We start from the raw sequence: 20,826 nt of genomic DNA, 5'->3' as shown, positions 1-20,826 counted from the left end.
GGGGTTAAATTCTGCTGTCCTGCTGAAGTACCCTGCTGCAGTTGAAGCCTTAGGTGGCCAAAGTGTTACTGAGCAAATTGATCAAGAGAAACCCTTTCTCTGACGAGGACGGGGCACGGCATTGCCTAGTCATGTCTTCATTGTGCCAAGTGATGAAAACCAAGTGACTGGGTTAACTGGACTAACAACAGAGAGTGATAACTGATGCAGTTGGTGAATGGATTTTGCGGTTTTTAACCCGGGTATCTTCGTGGCCATGTAAGTATGCAGTCAAATTTTCTTACGATGAAACATTCAGGAGCTGCTTCGATAAAAGTTGAGAAGGAAGCTCCCAGCCAATTTCCGAGACCTTCCCTTGAGTCTCTAGCAGCCAGGCAGGTTTAGTCTCTCAATTATTAGCTGAAAGCAGAATATACAGTCACACCGTCTGATTTCAGATGCTGCTGGAGACTGTGCCTCAGGTATACACGCATAAGGGAGAGGCAGATCCGGGCACACGGGCTGCTATGGCTGCCTCCGACTGGTGTGCGCAATAACAACGGAACGAGAGTTTATTAAAAAAGGTAGCCCAAACTAACTACCGAGTTTCTATGATTAGGTAAACGATTTTCTAGAAGGAAGAAACGTGCAGTGGGACTTCAGGTTCTGCATTTCAGTACAGCTTTCCATACGCCACTATTTGGAAAATTATTAGCTATACTGGCAAAGGCAGGAATTAGAATAATAATTGCAAAGTGGGTAAAAGACAGCTGAGCGAGGACTGGCGATTGCTTTTGGTGAGGTTGCTTAGTGCTTTCACGGGTGATGAAGGGGATGGGGTTCACTTGCTGAATGCTTTACAGACCTGCTCACCCCATCTTCCCTGCAGGGCTGGGCAGCACCTGGTGCCGCTCGTGGAAGCTGGAAATCAGAGAAAAAGGGCATTGTAGCTGCTTTGCTCGCCCGGGCTGGACACTGAGTTGTGCCACAGCACAGAAATTTCCCAAAGGGTTTGCACAGCTCTGATATTTTAGCAGAAAGCTATCCTGACCTGAAGGCACTTTCCCCCATTGCCTGCACGGGTTCGGGGTCCTGTTCTGCAGCCCCAGTGACAACACTACATTTGTCAATATTACATTTGTCTCCATTTGCTCTGGCCCGGGGGGATCGTGGGCTGCGCTGGGCAGGAGCTGCGATGAAACGCCACGCACGGCGCCCAGTGCTAGGTGGGCTCTGAGCACAACTGCTGAGAAAGCAATTAAAAATAATATTACTGTGAATTGACAGATTTAGTGTTGGGTTTGGTCTCAGTGGGACTTCCTGGTGTGCAGCCGAACCAAAGGCTTTTCCCCATGCTAAGTCTATTTATTTTAAATAGAGGAGCAGCAGAGACAGGCCTCCAGCCCCTTAAAAAGCAGGTGGTTTCTTTTCGAGGACTATTTCACCAAAATTTCATACCACAGGTCCTATTAAATAAAGGTTTGGAAAGGCGGATGACAATCTTCCAGCATGACAGCATCCTTAGCATCCACCTGAGAGGAAACGCTGACCTGGATGTAGCATCAATTTGCAATGGTGTGAGGAGGAAAAGAAAGTACCATTGCTGTTGCATGAAAATTAGTTGCCTTTTACCTTATGGGATGAAAACGTACGGGGTTGATGTCACTTTAATCAGGTTCATCATCCCACAGCAAAGGCCATTCACCAGTTCAGAGGGTCAAAGATCAAACTGGTCCTTGCTAGGAAAAAAAAAAATATTGTGAGTATTGGCCATGGGGCAGCACAGCAGGCTTGGAGCTGGTTTCTGGGAAAGGGCTGCTTCTTGGCATAGCTTCATTCCTGGAAGAGGATTAGATTCAGGAACTTGACTTTTTTTTTTTTTTTTTTTACAAGATTGACTCAGTTCCCATCAAGCAACGCAAAGGCTGATGTCATTTTCAGCCCCAGCAGCTACGACAATTTACCTTGTCCATAGCGAATTTCTTTCCCCACTCTGCTCTCCAGAATCTGACTCCCTGCACTGACCGTACCTAAAATCTGCTTCCCAGCTTTCAGTTCCCCCCAAACCCCTGGAGGGCTGTGTTCTTCCTTCCACCCCTCCTCGGTACAGCAGCGCACAGGGTGCCAGCCTGCAAAACCACGGGCGATTCCCCCCTGCTCCGTTTGCTCCCCTCCTGCTCCAGGTGTGAAGACTCTGCCTCCTTTTCCATACACCTATGCGTGGTACACGTTACTTTGTGCTGTGTATACCAGCTGTGGGTGCATGAGGAGGCGGAAAAAACATGCGGAAAAGGGTCTGTACGTGTCCACGGGTCCCTGCGGTGCCACTCTCGAAGTCACACCAGTGTTCCCCACAAGTGCGAGCCGGGAGGAAAGCCGAGAGCTCCAGAGTCCGGGTTGCCACAGTAACCCTTGCTCTGCCGCCTTTGGCTTTTACACCAGGAAAAACCTTTCGCTCCGTAAACACCCAGCTCCGTGTTCATGGCTGACACCGATAGTATTTGTGGTGAGGCTGTTTACTGCCAAGAATCAATGAAGAGCCCTGCATGACCTGCTTCTTGCTTCTGAATCTTCCCACAACTTCCAGCCTCTCCTCGACACAGCCCAAACCCCAGTAAAGGTAAGTCTGCGGGAACAGCTGGAATCCAGAGCATCTCTCCTTTCTTTTCCCCAATGGCGCTCCTGATTCAGCAATGGGGTGGAGGGAATACATTGTCATCGCAAACGTATATTATTTCTGTGATGTGTGTTAGTGCATTGTAATGAATGTGTTTTCCAAAGGCACAGTTGTTGTTTTTTTTCTTCTCTGCTGTCACTGTGAGTCTCTGTTTTACTACTCTTCACTGAGAGAAAAGGTTTCCCTCCTACCTACCTCCAAAAAAAAAAAAAAAAAAAGAAAAAGAAAAAAAGAAATCTGAGCAATGGGAATGACAGAACTTATGTAATTGTTCCCACTTTGCATCCTTCCAGGCTGATTGCCTGAATTAGGGCTGATCCAAATTCCCACTGAAGTCAATGACAGCCTTTTCACTGAAACAGCAGCTTTGTTTTGGAGGAGCAGGCTCAGCGCCAGGTGCACGCAAGAAGCATTGCTCAATGGCTTCTGTGGAACAAGGACAATCTAACCCTGCGAGAATAAGTGCGCATAAATGGTGACTGCTGCTGCATTTAGGCATGTGTACAAAGATTTTTTTTTTTTCCAGAGCTAATATATATGTGTGTATATATATAAATATATAGATTGGCCAGTCATATAAATTAGGTCACTATATGGAGAACACATGAATTATAAAGCCAAGGTATTTTCCATTTAGGAAAATTAAGGAATATTTCCCTTTGAGATGTTCTTTCTGTTGCTTCATATCCCAGTCACAGAAATAGAGCAATTGGTTCCTCAGTACCTCGCTGCTATCATCCCAAACGTGAGCTCACCAAAGGAAATTCAGAGGGCTGAGTGAACTTTCATTTTTCCCCACTGTATTCATAGACGTATATAACTCTCCTTCAGTCAGTGCATCTGTTGATTAGCTGGGAATGTTTTCCTCTTAAAATATCTTGCAACAATTTTTTTTTTTTTTTTGGCATATGGAACATGTTTGAATACCCAGGCATTTATGTACTTGATAATGATAGAGACTGTTGACTTGTGAATCCTCTTTGTGCAGGCAGCTCATACCTAAATGGGTGGAATTACGTGTGCCCAGGTCACAGACTATTTTATGTATTTGTTTAGCAACTGTACAGAATTTTTGCGATGATCAGCTAATTAATTTATGTTCACTTTTGGACTAGACCAACATAACATCTTTATTTTCAAATGAGGCCTTTCCGTCCCTGCACAGGAAAATGCATTGCCCAGCAATTACTGAGCAGCTACTGGTAATGGTGAAAATGCAGTGAAATTAAACAGAATTGTAAACTGGTCTTTAGCAACTGAGTATTTCCCCAGAGACCGTCTGCTTTGTTTGTGGGCCCTGCCATGGATGTCCATTTTGCCTGACTGCACCTCTGTAACAGTGCTTCAGCCCCAAATTTTTCCAAATTTCCAAATCTTCCCATCTGGAAAATGTCCAGCATAGGCTTTTGACAGTGTGACCGACAGCTCTCATTAGAAAGCGTGAAATCAAACTGTCTCAGGGTCCAGCTAGCAATGCCGTTGCCCCATTACATATTACACTGTCGTACTTCCCTTCGGCAATGACAGCGTAGCATGATGGCAATTAATAACTGGTTAATCATGGGAGCATTTATCTGCACAAAAAGCCAGTAAAACAGAGTATATCCAATTTCTAGATAGGACATTGAAATGAAGAGAGAAAGATTAACGTCCTGGGTCTGCACAAGTGCCCTGGGTGCCTATTACATACTGGTTTGGGGAGTACTCGAATATTTTTGCAGCAGCGTGCAATGGTCAGATGCAGGGAGGGAGGGAGTTCGTGCACTTCGTGCAAAGTTAAGCTGCAAAAGTAAACTCTCAGGTCCCTGCAGTGCTGGGTGTCCCAGCTCTGTGGGTGACTGCCAAGAGGCAATCCCTACTTCCCTGATGATTTTGGGAGGGAGTCAAAGCCCTGCGCCCCATGGGGGGAACGGACCCGCTCTGCCAAGCATTGCAGGAAGCGGAGGCGCTGCGTGGTAACGTGGTGGTTTGAACTTTCAGGAAGGGAGGAACCACCCCCCCCCCCCCCCATTTGCTAACATGGGGATGAAGGGGATGAATCACGCAGCCACCTCCTTCTCACCAGGAGGGTGCCCTGATGGGGGGCAGCCCCACGGCTGCTGGGGGGCAGCTGCAGCCGGAGGTGCCCCGGGGCTGGGGAGGGAGCTGCTGGCTCTGCCTCCAGGCCCTGGGGAGGAGAGTTGGTTTCTGATCCTCTTCCTTCTAGAGCAAATTTCCTGTTTGAAACCATTTACGTGTGACCGCCCTGGTGCTGCCTTACCTCGGGTTTGGTAAGAGGCATTTCGGGCAGCACCCCTGGGAGCTGGGGAGGAGGAAAAATCAGACGCAGAAGAAAGGAGTGCACACCGCAGCTGGAGCTTGCAGATGTGCGTTGCTCCAAACAGCACGGGAAGGGTCCTTTGCACCAGATCCCTTCCCCACCTGTGACGGGGGGACCCCTCTCCTTGCCCGCCCATACAAATTGACCTCCCTTATCGGAACGCCCGAGCACTGCATGAGAAAAGGGTGTCTGAGTGCGGCAGAGTGAGTTTGGATTTATTTTGTTTCCAGGATCAGTACGTGCACACCCTAGGCCCTGGCGTACCAGTGCTGACTGCTGACCAGCCGGTCCCGAACCAGACCCTTCAGGAGGGAAAACCGGAGTCGTCTGTGGCCATGGGGATTGTGGACGCACCAGGTAGGCAACAGGAAAAGTGTGTGAGCCCAGGTAGGACAGCATCGCTCTCACAAAGGAGCTAGTGGGGACGGGGCAAAGCTGGCCGAAGAGCTGCTGCAAAAGTCTGAGTTACCTCAAATGTCTGGTCAAGAGTTCACTGGCTGCAGCAGCGCTGGGCACGGCAGGCAATGAAGGACCGGGTGCAGAAAGCTCCCAGGCTGCTCCTCCAGCCCCTTCTCCAGCTACCAGGACAAGCAGCTACCAAGACACCATCTTGCTCTCCTTTTCTTCATCCTCCTCTTCAGTGTTGTCCACCACTCCTTGTCCCCAGATGCCAGCAAAGCCATGGCTACCGTGGCTCGGAGCCTCCCCAGCCGCTCGCCAGCTACCCAGCCCGCAGGCACTGGCAGTCCGGCGTGTTCAGAGGACCCAGCACGACTCCCTGCTTTCCAGTCTGCGGGACTTTCTTCTCCACGTTTTCATAGTTTGACAATGCCGCTGGCATCTCTCAGAGAGGTGGCCCGTGAGATAAGAGACAGTAACAGCAGGTTGAGAGTGTGGTTATTGCTTGTGAAATGGAGGACAACTTCTCCTTTCTAATATGCACCCCGGACCCTCGTGCTGGGGTGGCAGAAGCAGCTGTAGGGTGTCCTTGCCACGCTCTGACCGTGCTTCAGTGAGGACCCCGGCCAGACATATCCCACCACAGCTGTCATGATTCATGGGAAAATAACAGCCAGATGTATGGGCATGTTTTTCATCAAAGCAGTTACTTGAAATGGTTTTTTGCTTCAAACCCTCTACGAGATAAAGCCATTCATGTAGAAAAGCCGATTGTTCCCCTTGTAATGGAATTTAAGTGAATTACCACCACTTACATGGAAGAGATTTATGCTGAAACTCTGAGGGCTGGAAGGCCCCGCAGACCAAAGTGGTCGCCTCAGTCTGCATTAACACCCTGGTGTTGGCTTGTGTGAAAACCCTCATATTGGCAGGGTAAAGATAAGTGGAGGAGATAATTTTTGACACTCACCAGCCCTCAGAAAGATGCCTCAGATAGTGGAAACACTAAAATTGGTATTTGCTCTCTTCCTCACTGAGACAAAGCCAAGCAAAATCCAGCACAGCTACTGCCTTCTGTAATCCCACAGGCAAAAGTTGGTGCTCATCCTTCAGCCGGTGGTGGGGACACCACCAAAACTGCACGAGATGGATGCTGTGGACACAAATTGGAAAGATATATATCTATAATTAGATAAGGAAGGCAATGAATATAAAGCATGACAGAGTTCTGCCATTATGAATATGTTTATAGGCCGTGAATGTTATTTACCACTCTTGTACTAGAGCAGCCTATGTCTATTAAACCCCCCTTGGAAATGATGGGCTAGAGCCAGCCACTCCGCTCAGCGTGTGCAGCGGTTCCTTTTCCAGCGACTCAGAGCTCCGCAGGATGGGAGAAGCTGACCTTGTATAAGAATTTAAGATTTCATGCTGATTCCATTTAAAACACCTCAATTGTTTTATTACTTTGAAAGTCTCTCATCTCTCCTCCCCACAAAAACCAGACAGTTAAGCAGAATACCATATAGTTTGTATATTAAGCATCTAGTTAATGTAATGTAATAATATAATATAATACACTACACATTTCTTTGTTATACAGCCCATCACCAAAGTCATTATAAAGGGGAGCTGTTTAACAGTGAGCAGATGCTTGACTGTTACCCCAAACAGGGCACCCTATGCTTTTATTTCCCCAAGCAAATATTGCAGCTTATAAAGCTCTGTTAAAGCATGGAGGGAGGGATTTTTGATGCAGCCTCACAGGAGAGTTAGGATGAGAGAAGGATTTCAGTAATAAATTAAACGCGGTCAGCCGTTTCAATTAATAAATAAAGAAAAGCGAGTGCAATTACATTGAGGTTCTTCTGGAAAAAGCTCAACCAGCTTCAACTCCTGCCAAGGTTGGGAAACTGAGTTACAGTGTCCAGGTGGAAAGCAAGATCCTTTCCATGGCCATTCCCATTTGCACTTTCATCCCGCAGTCACAGTCTGCGCCACCCAGCCTGCCTGGGCTGGGCTTTGCCCTTTGGTACTTTTGGGGATGGGTTCAGGCAGGGATGTGCAGCACGTCGGGGCATTACCCAGCAGCCGCGATTGCAGTTTGTTGTCCCACCAAGCCTGAAAATAGTCCCGATGATCTGGCCCTCAGCTGAAATGCAAACGGACTCTGGCAAGGCTCCTGGGCCTTTTCTTACCTTTAGCACGCATCGAGTGAGCTTTGCCCTCTGATGGCCTTGGGCACACCTGGGGAGGATGAACGCTCTTGGTTTTAACGGCTCGAGGAGCAAAATGTGCAGCATGGGAAGAAAAAGGAGAGTGATGCAGGAATGACAGCATGGGATAGTGAGTTGGGATGAGAATTTGAAAGACACGGGAAGAAAATGTTCAATATCAGAGCTACATTATAAGGAGAGGAGCTGAGAAAAGCTGAGTACCAAAGGCACAGGAGAAATGGGTTTTGCACCTACTTGGTTAGAAAACACTCGTGTCTTAACAGGAACCCAAAATTAGCTGGAACAGATCCTAAACTGCTTCACACATTTGCTCAAGGGAGCACAGTAAGCAGATGCTTCTGGCACCATCTATGGTCCCAAATGACTCTGGAGCACGGCTGGGTCTGCTTAGACATCGCACAGAGATGGGTCCATGGGCTTCTTTTTGGTACAGCTCCCACCAGGACCGCAGGTCTGCCTGCTCGGCTTTTGGCTTATCTTTGTCAAAATGAGGGGCTCTTCGTCTGTGGGAAGAGAAGGGATTATTCCACGCACAGCAAGATCCACCCAGGAATATGGACCTTCTCTTTGTACCAAACTGGGTCTGCCCAGAGGAGCCCAGTGAGGGCAGATAATCCATCCCCTTCAGCGCCTCTCAGCTTGGCCATTGGTTCTCACTTGCGGGGTCAAACACCGGCCACCGATGGGATGATAAAGAGCCAAATTTTGATAAGGGAGTGGAGCTGTGTAATGGGTTACCACAGATATCTCTGTTTGGACTGATTCATTATCTCTGCTAATTATTCCAATAAATCAGCATTTGAATGAAACTTGCTGTTGATACTCAATGTGAAGGACTGGAACTACTGGGGAACTAACAGGAAACAATCCAGCTGTATACATGAGAGAATTCATAAGACTTAGCTTGGCAAAATGCAAGCAAAATTTGTAGATACAAAAGCAGTATGGAACACGCAGGATGAAGCTCCCTGTGTGTTAGCACTCCATAGTCATCGCTTTGCCAATAACATCTCGACCGCCACGGCACCCTCAGGTGCTACTTCTGGGCAAAGGCTGTAGAAGACACGCTGCTGTCCCAGTGTTTCTTACATTCTATGACATTTCCTGTAATAAAAAAGTGCACATAAATGATAGAGAGCAAATTAAGCAAAGGCAGTGCTGAAGTTCTTGCACGTGCAGTGCAAGGGGGTTGCAGGTGCAAATTACTGTGCTGAAATCTCGCTGCTTTTCAGAAACACTGCAAAAACCTTCTCGGATTGAATGCATGCAAGATTTCTTCCCCATGTTTTCAGTCAAATAGTAACCTAATAACTAGGAAAAAAAATAAAATATATATTACCTGAGTGCATTCAGCCAGCTATTGAAACAAAAAATACCCTTTTTGTCACAGCCCAAGCTAGCCCCTGCAGAAAGCATGAAATGAGTGAAAATGTGAAGCAGCCTCTGATCTAATAACAACCAGGTTTCGCATGTGTGTTGAGTCAGCGCTGTTGGTTTTGCTCGCTCACTACAGCAACCATGCTCCACCCTTCAGCTTTTTTTTTGTGCTTGGCTTTTTTTTTTTTTTTTTTTTCAGCTTTTGCAATCTGACAGAGGCGGGTGAAAGCAAGTTGAGGGAAAAGACATTCCCCTGAAGAGGAGCAGGAGAACAGTCCTCCAGCCCTGTCTGCGCTAGGTAAAGGACAGCCAGCCACGCCACTTGCTTTAGCCTAAAAACACCCCCCCCAAGCCCCGGAGACACACTTGCAGTTGAACTGATTTTCCAGGTAAGCTTTTTTTTTAAACCCTGAATCTTGGTAGCTGAGCGCTCCCTAACCAGGAAGTTAAATATGTTTGAAGACAAAACACAGCAGAAAATGGTGTAACAGCGGAGCGGGGAACGCTCAGGCGCTTGCAGAGGCTGCCTTGTAGATATAATAGATACTCTGGCTTATTTACTTATTTTTAGCCTCAAGCAGATCGGGCATTCGTGCCATCTGACTCATTTCAGATACCACTGTTGAAAGGGCCTTATAAATACCCGCAAGAGATGGACAGACAGACAGAAAAAACCCAACACCAGTATTTTCCCTTTAAGTAAAGCTTCCTATACTTGTTTTGCTTGCAGTGGCCAAGTGAAAGAAAGGGAAAAAGAAGTGGAAAAAGAAAGGGAAAAACCACATTACTGGTGATGCTGGTTTAAAGTTCACCTGGCAAGAGCCAAGTTTCTGCCAAGTCTTCAAAGACGAATAGAGTTGTAGTTCTGGGGCTTTGGGGAAAAGCTAAAGAACAAGCCAAAAGCTAAACAAAGAGAATTCCCAGAATAATTGGATGCTCTTAACCCGATGTGGAATCATTCAGACCTGCTTGTTGGATGTCAGAGATGTGGCAGTGGTCATGATGCAATACTTACAGATTTCTGTGATGTTTCTATCCGAAAGGTTAGGAAATGTGGGTAACCGAACTGGGGCCACCCTCTGCTTCTGCCAGGATATTACGTCAAATGGAAATTTTGCATTTTCTTTGCTTTGTTTACATACTGAACGTATCTTTCCAAAATTCCCATACAATTTGGTGTGTGCCATTTTTTTGTCAGATTGAGAATTTAATCCTGTTGGAACAGTTGGACTTTTTCTTATGTTTTTACCTTAGGAATCATACACAGGAACTTGAGACCTCAGAGGAGCCTTCCAGTCCCTAAAGGGGCCTACAGGAAAGCTGGAGAGGGACTGTTTACAAGGGCATGGAGTGATAGGACAAGGGGGAATGGCCTTAAGCTGAAGGAGGGGAGATTTAGGTTAGATAGTAGGAAGAAATTCTTCCCTGTGAGGGTGGTGAGGCCCTGGCACAGGTTGCCCAGAGAAGCTGTGGCTGCCCCATCCCTGGCAGTGTTCAAGGCCAGGTTGGATGGGGCTTTGGGCAACATGGGCTAGTGGAGGGTGTCCCTGCCCATGGCAGGGGGGTTGGAACTGGGTGATCTTTAAGGTGCCTTCCAACCCAAACCATTCTATGGTTCTCTGAACATTTTGGGACCTCTTGGGTCAGTAATCTAACCAACATTGCTCTGTACTTGGAGATGTCTGAAATTTAGCAGTGCCTGGGGAGAAATAACAAAAGTATTTGGCTACATCAAAATCTCTTTCTTGTTTCCTTCCCATCGAGGGCTGGGAGGGCCCAAGCTGCTTTCCACCCCCGGGCCCGTGAAACACAGCCCCCCCCACGGAGCCCTTCTGCTGCGCTTGGCATAGGGAGGGCGATGCCTGGTCCCTTACCCACGGGCAGTCACCCACCACTGGGGAGACGACGAGTTGAAAGACCAAATGCATCCCAAAAATGATGTTAGAAAATGTGAGCCACCCCCCCGAAAACTTGTAGTTTTGGCCCAAACCTTGGTTTCCTCCTGCTGCTGGCGTAGGGCTGTGATTAGCAGAGCTGGCGAGCTAAGCCATGCTGCAGGGAGGTGGATCACAGCAGATGCAGCAAAAAACCTCCCACAGCCTTTTCTGCCCTAAAAAAACCCCCTTCTGTGCTCCAGGTCACATCTGCTACCGCCAGCACGGAGAGCAGGAGCAGGTGAGACCAACTCATGCCCGGCTGCCTAAATAATGAAGGAAATACCGCGGCAGGGCAGATTTATTTCAGGTTTGGTTGCAGAGGAGGCTCTGGATTGCTCTGCAAGAGTGGGAGGGTTTGTTTTCTGTTTCTGCTTCGCTGAGTCAAACCACGAGTAAAGCAGTTTGGATCTGGAGAGTCTCAGTTCCTATAATTTCTAGCAGGGAAACTGCTGCTACTGGTTTTGTTCCTTCCGACAGAGATTTGTAGCTTTGCTGGGCAGGAACTCTCTGCTGAAATGTGCTTAGCACAGCTGGAGCCTCTCATCACAGCTGTAAAAGAAACAATTAAAAATAACATTTGTGCTCATCAGCAGTGTCCCATTGGCTTCCCTCAGCGCTAATACTCACACTCAGCTGCCTTTGATAGGGCCATTAGTCAAATCCCGCTCCTTTTCCGAGCAGGCTGCCCATACTGATTAGCGCCCCGTTATACGGGATGGGTAAGATCCTTCTGTCACAATCTTTTTTTTTTTTTCCAGCATGGACATCAAGGAGTATTTTGCCAGAATTTCTTATCAGGGCTCCTATGCTAAGCCAGACCTGGCTACCTTGACGGATATATTCCAGCACCACATCCGAGCGGTCCCTTTTGAAAACCTCAGCATCCACTGTGGGGAAAGCATTGAGCTGGACCTGGAAGCGACTTACAACAAGATAGTGAGGAAAAAACGCGGGGGCTGGTGTATGGAAAACAACCACCTCTTATCTTGGGTCCTGAAAACCCTTGGCTACCACGTCACCCTGCTGGGATCAAAAGTTTATGTCCCGGAGTACAATGCGTATGCAGATGAAATCGATCATCTGCTCCTAAAAGTGGTGCTTGACAACAAATCCTACATCGTGGACGGGGGGTTTGGGATGTCCTACCAGATATGGCAGCCAATGGAGCTGGTTTCGGGGAGAGACCAGCCGCAGACTCCTGGGGTCTTTCGCTTCCTGGAGGAGAGCGGGGTCTGGTACCTCGAGAAGGTGAAAAGGAAGCAGTGGGTTCCCAACCAAAGCATCTCCACTTCCCATAACACGGAAAAAGAAGTTTGCCGGCGGGTTTATCTCTTTACCCTTCAACCACGAGACATCGAAGAGTTCAGAGCCCGCAACACCCACCTGCAGACAGCGCCGGACTCGCTGTTTGTGACAAAGTCTATCTGCAGCCTGCAGACCGCCGATGGCATCCGGGCTCTGGTGGGGTGGAAACTCACTGAGATAAAGTACAATTATAAGGATAATATGGATCTGGTGGAAATCAGAATCCTTGCAGATGAAGAAATGGAGAAAACACTGAAAGAGCAATTCAATATAACACTAGACAAGAAATTTGTCCCCATCAATACTAGCAGGTTGTCTCTGTTTTAACTCACTGCTTGAATTATAATTCAATCCAGTGGCATTACGTGCAATCCTTCCCCCTATTTCTGCCTAGCATCTAAAGGTTAAGCTTTCTCTTTCCATCTACAAGTGTAAGGCAGAACATATTAGCATGAATCTGGAAAAGAAATTGATTTTCACAACTGCTCCTGCATCTTTCTTTGGCTTGGGTACAAATAATTTCTTCCTAGCTCAGTCAAATCACTCCCCTTCTGTTTGTGCTTAGCTGGAAGCAGACTCTGCCCATTCCCTACTCCTTTCATCTCTTAAAAGCTTTTCCAAATACACCCAGAGTAGCAGGGCAGAGCGATGGAGCTGTGTGTCTCTTTCTTTATTACTTTGCGCTGGGGAAAATCATACCCACCTCTTAAATGAATACCATATTATTTTGGAATTTAATAGCCAGAAAAAAACAAAGATGTCAAGCGCCAAGTTTGCTACAGTGAAGCCGTGAGCCTGTCCTTTTTCCTCTTGCGTTCACAACACGCTCTCACGTGGCAGTCGGACAGTCCCGTGCCTGTGCCGTACTGTGTGAATACTTACGGATGGGCTATTTATGGCCTAAAACTGATGGTGGGAAATATTAACGGACAATTCTGTCTGGTTTCAGACATTACATGACTCCCGTTCTCTCGGTGCCATGACCAAAGAGCGGAGTTTCTTTGAACTGAAAGCATCTCCCATGCATTTTGTTTGCTCCCACCCAGCAGCAGATGCTGGGAGTACACACTCCGCTCCTAAGACTCTACTCTGAGTGTTATTGCACATTAATTATCGTGTCTGAACTCAAACACATGCGCAGAATTATTTTTCTGAAACATATCTGTTCTGCTGAGGATGTGTTTACAGTGATACTAATTATATTGATATAAGGAGAAACGATGAATCTTAATCAGATACCTAAAGGCTAAGATTTTTAGTGTGAGAAATTACTCAAATGTAATCAATTTGCCCTTTGAGATGATGCTTGATGTTCCTTTATGTACAAATCATGGAAGTATTACAACTATGCACTTATAATTAAGAAAATTATATAAATGAATTATTTAAATAAAAAAATCAGGAATTGTGAAGTAGAACTATTCAGCTGTTTTTTCCCCAAATTACAACGTGTATCCCCAAAGTAAAAAATTTCATGAATCCCTGCAGTTGTCCTGATTATTTGTACGTGCTAACATTTTGCAGCTAAGGCTTTTAAAAATACAGTAACACACTGACCCTTTTTTATTTGTTATGCAGTAAGTGAAGCTTTCTATAACAATTTCAATAACAAACAAGCCATTTATAGTTAATAAAAGCTGCTGCTATTTTGCACGTTCAAGATGTATTTCAGCGAGACCCAGTGAGTTCCCCAAATCCCTGCCTTGCCAAACGCATCTATATGTGCTTGGCTACGTGTGTGCAATGGTCCCTTAGAGCACACGAGGCTTCCCCACGCTATAGGGAAACGAAATGTTAATGACTGGCCCTGCAGTGGATCTCAGAAGAAAAAGGGGCTTCTTATAGCGTGGATCAGCAGTTTGCAACGCAGATGCTCAGAAGAAACTGTCCCAGGGGCTGGCTTGCTTGCAAGCCGTATCCTTCTCTGGTCCCTGCGTTAGCGGAAGAGCTAAGGGAGCTAAACTGGATGGGTTTATCCTTGCAGCAACCTGGCAGCTGGGGCAGAGCATCGGGACGGAGGTGAAAGCCCAGCCAGGTCTCGCAGAGGTGTGGGGCAGGAGAAGGTCCGTGGCAGAGCCAAGAAGCTCCATCATTTGTGGGACCAGACATGGGAAACACCTAGAAAGGGCTGTGCCCCTTCCTCTCCCCATGCTTGGGTGCTTCTCGTGCTTCAGGCTGTTTCATAGGCTCAGGGAAAGGAGTAGGGCATTATGTCCATTGCCCCAGAGATTCAGCATGTGAGGGGCAAACAATAGTAGGAAAACTCTGCTTTCCTCTCAGCTGACTTATCTCCTTCAGCGCGAGCCCATCCGCTGCTCTGGCTGCTGCCCGCTTCATGGCACAGCTCAACGCTCCTGGGCCTCCTGCTCAGCACACCCACGGAAACAGATTTTATTGCTGAGCAATCGCATGAAGCTCTCTGTTGGAAGCGGGGGGAAGAGGCTCTTCATCTCAGATTGCACTAGTATGCTTTTTCCTTATCACTAACTTTGGAGGCAAATCCTTAAAGGCATAGCAGGCTCAGGGAGCGCAGTGCTCTCCAGGAGCAGCATCCTTGCTGCCGAAGGACAAGGCTTCTCTTTGAACCCAAGGGGATTTAGACAGCTACGGGACTTTGCAAATCTGACCTCGCTGCTTTGGAGGTCTGGTATCAGCCACGGAGAATAGGTCGGTTCAGTGTGGTTAATGCAACGGCTGCCATCCCCTGCCAATAATCAGTGACTTCTTTGGCTTGGATTAGTAGCGCTCAGGCCACATGACTGTCAACAATTTAAAATCCGTATCAAAATTGGAACTATTGCTTTGCTGCTTCAGCATGGGTGCAGCCATCAAGGTGTCCCAGAGACTGAAGCACCCGGGTGACCTGCGGGGTTGAGGACCGCGTTACAACCACTGACAGAAGTTGCTGGCGATACCCACACTGTGTTTCTCCTTTGCATTCCTGGAGGGCTTCAGTTCTCAATCAGTAACGTAGGAGGTTAAAATCTACCCAATATTGTAAGCAGTTTGGGGACTGGATCATTTGCAGGCTCCTAACACAATGTGTACAGCACCTAACACAATGAATTGCACGACCAATTGCATATGCCAAGACAAATAAACCAATAAAACCATCACAATATAAATTACTATAAAAAAAAGAAACTCTCTCCCCGCTTTTCCTGCTCTGTGGGAGGATAACGCTGTCCCTGCCAGGCAGTAAAGGCAGCCTGGACCTTTAAGAGCAGCAGTTCCCAGTACAACTCTTCCTGGGAACTTTGGAGCAAACCAGGGTGGAAATCCTGAGCTCGCTGGCTGAGAGGTAAGCACTCGAGCGTCTGATCTTTAACTTCATCCTGCAGCTGTGGGTCAGCCTGCTTGGAAAAGCCCACCTCTGTGTGTCTGCATACCATGTGCTTAGAACTGTAGGCATATTAGCAAAGTATAAATTACAGCAGCCCCACAGCTGACAGCATACGCTGCATTGCAAGGTCATTGTCCAAGTACAAAGATCAAGCGCTCGAGACTTAAACTAACCCCTTTATGCTGAGCCAGAGCGCATGAAAAACCCAGCTCCTGACTCGCGGCGTAGCTTAAAATCAAACAAATGGTATAGGCATGCACAAGAGGATCCAACCTTGGAAGCATCTCATGAATTTTAGCAGAGAAGAACTATTCAGCCTAATTATGAAACGACACAGTGATCCCCAGGGACGCTTGTGAACAGGCAGAACTAACGTCTGAATCGCGCTACTCACCGTGCCGCTCCTGCAAACACGCATGAATGCTGAATGAAGCTCGGCCGCTATGGGAGCAAAAGTAAACAGGGCTGAGAGCTGGACTGAGGCTTAAGATATTTGGCAACCTGGTTTTGGAACGCAAACTGTCCCCTGGGTGATGGCTGGCTCGCTGCTGCAGCCCTGTCACTAGCGCGGTGGGAACGGTTGTGCCAAGAAGAAACACTGCCTCCGAGAAGGCGAGGGAGTAAACGCTGGTTTGTGTGAACGCTCCCTCCCGCCAATGATTCTGTACTGCAGCTTTCATACTGAAACCGCAATAGTATTCACTGAGATCAGAGCCCATTTCGTCAGCCACCACGAGGCTGTCTCTACTACACAGCCCTTTAAATTGATGAGGTCAGAGAAGGGGCAGCTGGGGAAACTGAGGCATGGGCTGCGAATTTCCCACAATAAGTTTTCCCGAAGCCTCATTGCCAGCACCCCATGGAGGCTCTCGATGGGGAGGTTGCTCGTGGCTGGGAGGGGAGCTGCTTGTGCATTGCACTATCGCTGGGAGGATGGGGACACCCAGACCCAGGAGACAAAGTATGGGGAAGGCATCAGGTCTGCTGCTGCTGGCCCAGAGCAGGGACTGATCGGTTTTTGCTTGAAAGCAAATTTCAAGTGTATCAGACCCACCAGGCTAATGGACTTGTTTGGGCCCCTCCTAGTCAGAGAGGTTCAGCTCGACACCGTCACAGGGAAAAGATGTTTCTGTCTGGCTACGTGAAATTGCTAAAGGTGGGAACAGAAAGAAAAACGAGGCAGAGGACCACAGGACGAGCTTGCCAGCGTACACGTGTGCCGTCTGTTGGGGAGGGAATGGCTTTCTACAACCAGCGTTTCCAAGGAGATCCTGCCAGAGATGAGTGCCCCTGTCCTAAAAAAGGGATGAAAAAAAACCCATAAAATGCAGTATCAAAGACACATTACTGTTTTTCCATGTAGCTTTTTTGGGTCCTTTTAAAGTAAACATGTTTAATTTTTATCCCCTTATTGGGATAGTCCTCTATTTTATTACATTTTCCTGTACTTTTTCATCAGCCAGTCTGAATCCTGGTACCAGTGCAGATCAGGAGCAATACAACTAAGTCAAGTGAATTGTGCTGCTGGCATCAAAATTGGGGTTAAAATCTAGACATTAGGTCATCTAATGTGCTTACCTGCTGGGGCAGGGGTATTTCCACCTATGTGTTTGAGGTGGGATTTTCAGAATCTCCCAGGACTCGCTTGAGTGCTGGCGTGGACATCAGGTCAAACTGCTGGTCACTCCTAGGGGGGCAGCTGGACCAAAGCTGAGAATAGTCGCTGGAAGGTAATCTCTCCTGTCTCATTTACATCAAATGATTTTTTGGAAAATCCTCCCAGGGAACATGTGACCGATTCCAAGGAGCGAGAAATCCTCAGACCTTTTGGAAATTAATACAGTTCTTAGCAGATTGTGAATTGTTCTGGAAAACAAATATCCTTGCATGGAAAAAAGCCAAATTAAATCTAAATTAAAGGCGAAATAAATCCTTGCAGATACCAGATGATGCAGTGGATTAGAAGTGTTGTAGGGAACCTTTTGCATCTTGGCCATGCAAACAGTACCTATGACAGTCTCTTTCTGCTAATGAAAGGGAAGGGGATCAGAAACATGAAGACACAAAATATACCCAATAATTTGAGCTGAAACTAAGGCCTTTGGTTTGTAAAAGTTGGTAAAAGAAACTGAAAGCCGATGAATATGCCGTGAATGTATTCCTTCCTTTCAACAGCCGGGGTCAAATCTCTGTCTGAACTCCGCAGGGGAACTAAAGAGATTAAGAAAACAACCAGCTGCTTCATGTGGAAGCCTGTCTAAAATGGTGACACACTGTGTAATCCCAGGTAGCTGAAGCCATGAATGTAAAATCTTGCGGTTAAATTACCTGTGGGATAAGTAAAGAATTGCTCACCTGTTCTGGCAAAAGAAACAGTAAGAAATTGTTGTGACTTTTACGTTGGTATGGTCTAGCTGTTTTTCTGCAAACCTATTGTTTGTCAGTTTTATAATTTTTTTGTCACGTGGGACCCTCATCCAGGGCCAGATGTTATGTTGTGCCACGTGCCGTGTCTTCCCATAGGAAAGACATCCACCCGGGGTTGAAGGTAACATCTCAGAGAGAAAAAGCACGATTGTCACCTGCTCCTATCCTCATCTCTTTTTTAGGAAATACAGAAGACACGGGCAGGTCTAGCCTGTCAAGTCCTATCAAGGGCACAGGTTTCTTTCAAATCCTCAATGAAGCAGCCTAGGCTACATTCGCAGGCTGGTTAACCTGTGCTACAGAAATAGGAGTGAACCCCTTGACAGTCACAGAACAGTAACTGGCTCTTTTTCTGCTCACACAGGCAAAATGAACATTGAAGAGTATTTCGCGAGAATTTCTTACAACGAGTCCCATAAGGATGCAGACTTGCAAACCTTAACAGGCATCTTCCAGCATCATATCCAGGCAATTCCTTTTGAAAACCTCAGCATGCATTGTGGGGAGACCATTGAACTGGATTTACAGTCTACTTACAATAAGATTGTGAGAAAGAAACGTGGTGGATGGTGCCTGGAAAGCAACCACCTTTTATTTTGGGCCTTGCAAGAATTAGGATACGACATCTGTATTCTTGGAGGAAACAGTTATGAACCAGCAAAGGCGGCATACACTGCTGAGATCAATCACATCCTACTGAAGGTGGTGATCAAGGGAAATTCCTACATAGTAGATGCTGGTTTTGGCGGTGCCTACCAGGCGTGGCAGCCATTGATGTTGATTTCTGGGAAGGATCAACCCCAGATGCCCGGCATCTTCCGCTTCATGGAAGACAACGGCACCTGGTACTTTGAGAAAGTCAAAAGGAAGCATTACATTCCCGAGCAAAATGTCCCTTTCACTGATACTCCAGAACTGGGGAATATTAGAAAAATATATACATTCACTCTGGAGCCACGACATATAAATGACTTTCAGGAGCTAAACACATACCTACAAGTGTCTCCAGATAACATACTTCAGAAGAAGTCAATCTGCAGTCTCCAGACTGCTGAAGGGCTTTATGGCTTAGTTGGATGGACCTTCACTGAGATGAAGTATAACTACATGGAGGACATGGACCTGGTGCAGATCACAACTCTTACAGATGAAGAGGTTGAGAAGACACTGAAAGACAAATTCAATATAGTGCTGGAGAACAAACTCGTGCCAGTAAACGTTCGTGGCTTGCCACCAAATTTAGTGGATACGATCTAATTCTAATGCTGCGCTAGATGGATCTTTAAATATCCAATATAAAAGGTTTTAAAATTAACATTAATAACATTAATCTGATTTTAAAGTTGAGCTAGTCAGATGAACACAAAACTTGGTAAATTCAAGTACATTGCTAATTAACTGCATATACCAATTGCATATTTTTTCTTAAGCTTCTCCTTCTTTAGAAACTGAGACATCTTACTACCTCTAATTTGCTTATATGGAAATTGCCTTTTGACTCCATAACATTTTGTTCCACCTCTCTGGATCTCATTTTATTTCAGATATATTTTGTAGCAAAGGAGCTCAAACCATTCAGAAGGAGAAGCTGTGTTACCGTTTTACACAAAAGACCTCTAACCTTTTTCAGTATTATTTCCAATCTTCTTCTCAGCAGAGTTTTACAAATTATTCACTTCCTTTAACAGTCTGAAATAGAAAGTTGAGCTGAATTTGGCTTTCAAAGACTTCATAAAAAAGAGAAAGGTTAAGATTTTCTCAAAACAAGCCACTATTAGGTGCTGATTAGCTTATGATGAAATAAGTTGAAAGATTTGAGTCCTATTCCCTTATCAGAAATTGACTTAAAGTGAGCTATTTATGCAAGGGCACTTAAAAAACCCCCGAAGCTCTCTAATTTTGAGTGTCCAATTTTTCTGAATCTGATTTTTCTATGTCTCTGAAATCAAAACAAAATCTGAGATGACACTGAGATGATTCAACAGTTCTTAAAAATCAGGCTTTTGGTATCAAAAATGGAAACAATCAAAGTTAGATCAGCCTTTGCAAACTATAAACTATTGGGGCCTAACCTTCCTGGGATGTCAAGCAGGCATGACAGTATTATAGATAAAACTCTTCATATTTATTACAAACAGTATTCTGCACGGAAGCTACCTTAAAGAAGTAACACTGCAGATGCGAAAGGAAACGTAGGGAAGTTAGGTGTGGTTTCACAGCCCGTTATGTGTAGCACAACAGCCTTACCACTTCACGATACCCGTGGCAGGTACTGTACAGGTAGTGTCACGAAAGAGGGTGACAGAAGAGCATCAGTCCTCGGCCAAGAAGAAGACTTTGACGCTTGTGTTAGTCAACCACAGACTGACAGGGCACCCGATGTGCCTAAAACTCAGGTCCTTTCCCAGATACAGTCTAATGGCTCTTTGCCTTCCCAAAAGGGACCTCTGACTTTCCACCTCCGGCAAATGAAGAGGAGACATGCTTGACAGGGAGAGAATCAAACAAACGGTCCTGCAACACTGTGAAGATGCAGAAGGCCAAGTTTTAGAGAGGAAATACAGTACTTTGTTCTCACAGACAACACTGTGCAAATAAATATTTGTTATGGCGTTCGTTAGGTGTGGCAGCTCCAAAATAACTACCTGCTGCAGTGGAAGCTTTCGACAGATTGAAAAAGTTCCTTTGTGGGCAAAGAAGGGTCATTTTGTGCATCCACGGAGCCTGAGGAAAGATAGCCTGCAATACCTTGGCAATTCAGTGCACCCCCAAGGAAGGAGATGACTATCCTTCACCGCAAAGTGCTGGCCTGCAAAATAACAATA

General features: G+C 46.4%; 2 protein-coding genes across 3 annotated transcripts; both read left to right on the top strand.

Annotated features, from left to right (window-relative positions):
- The first annotated feature begins 4,768 nt into the window (after positions 1-4,768).
- Positions 4,769-13,691, top strand: LOC129212173 (arylamine N-acetyltransferase, pineal gland isozyme NAT-3). 2 transcript variants are annotated; one of them, XM_054840400.1, is made up of 4 exons: positions 4,769-4,926; positions 5,207-5,333; positions 9,189-9,378; positions 11,685-13,691. In XM_054840400.1, the coding sequence occupies exon 4, from the start codon at positions 11,686-11,688 to the stop codon at positions 12,556-12,558; it is 873 nt and encodes a 290-aa protein (XP_054696375.1). In that variant the 5' UTR covers positions 4,769-4,926; positions 5,207-5,333; positions 9,189-9,378; position 11,685; the 3' UTR covers positions 12,559-13,691. The 2 variants fall into 2 exon arrangements, with proteins under 2 accessions (XP_054696375.1, XP_054696374.1); XM_054840399.1 differs by lacking the exon at positions 4,769-4,926 and having other exon boundaries at positions 4,962-5,333.
- Positions 13,692-14,603: 912 nt separating this feature from the next.
- LOC129212172 (arylamine N-acetyltransferase, liver isozyme-like) lies at positions 14,604-20,820 on the top strand. The gene is made up of 2 exons (XM_054840397.1): positions 14,604-15,532; positions 18,366-20,820. The coding sequence occupies exon 2, from the start codon at positions 18,371-18,373 to the stop codon at positions 19,256-19,258; it is 888 nt and encodes a 295-aa protein (XP_054696372.1). The 5' UTR covers positions 14,604-15,532; positions 18,366-18,370; the 3' UTR covers positions 19,259-20,820.
- Positions 20,821-20,826: the final 6 nt, after the last annotated feature.

Source organism: Grus americana, chromosome 13 (genome assembly GCF_028858705.1).
Source record: "Grus americana isolate bGruAme1 chromosome 13, bGruAme1.mat, whole genome shotgun sequence".
Taxonomy (NCBI): domain Eukaryota; kingdom Metazoa; phylum Chordata; class Aves; order Gruiformes; family Gruidae; genus Grus; species Grus americana.
The sequence above is the reverse complement of the archived record's forward strand: the minus strand, read 5'-3'. Positions and strand labels throughout refer to the sequence as shown.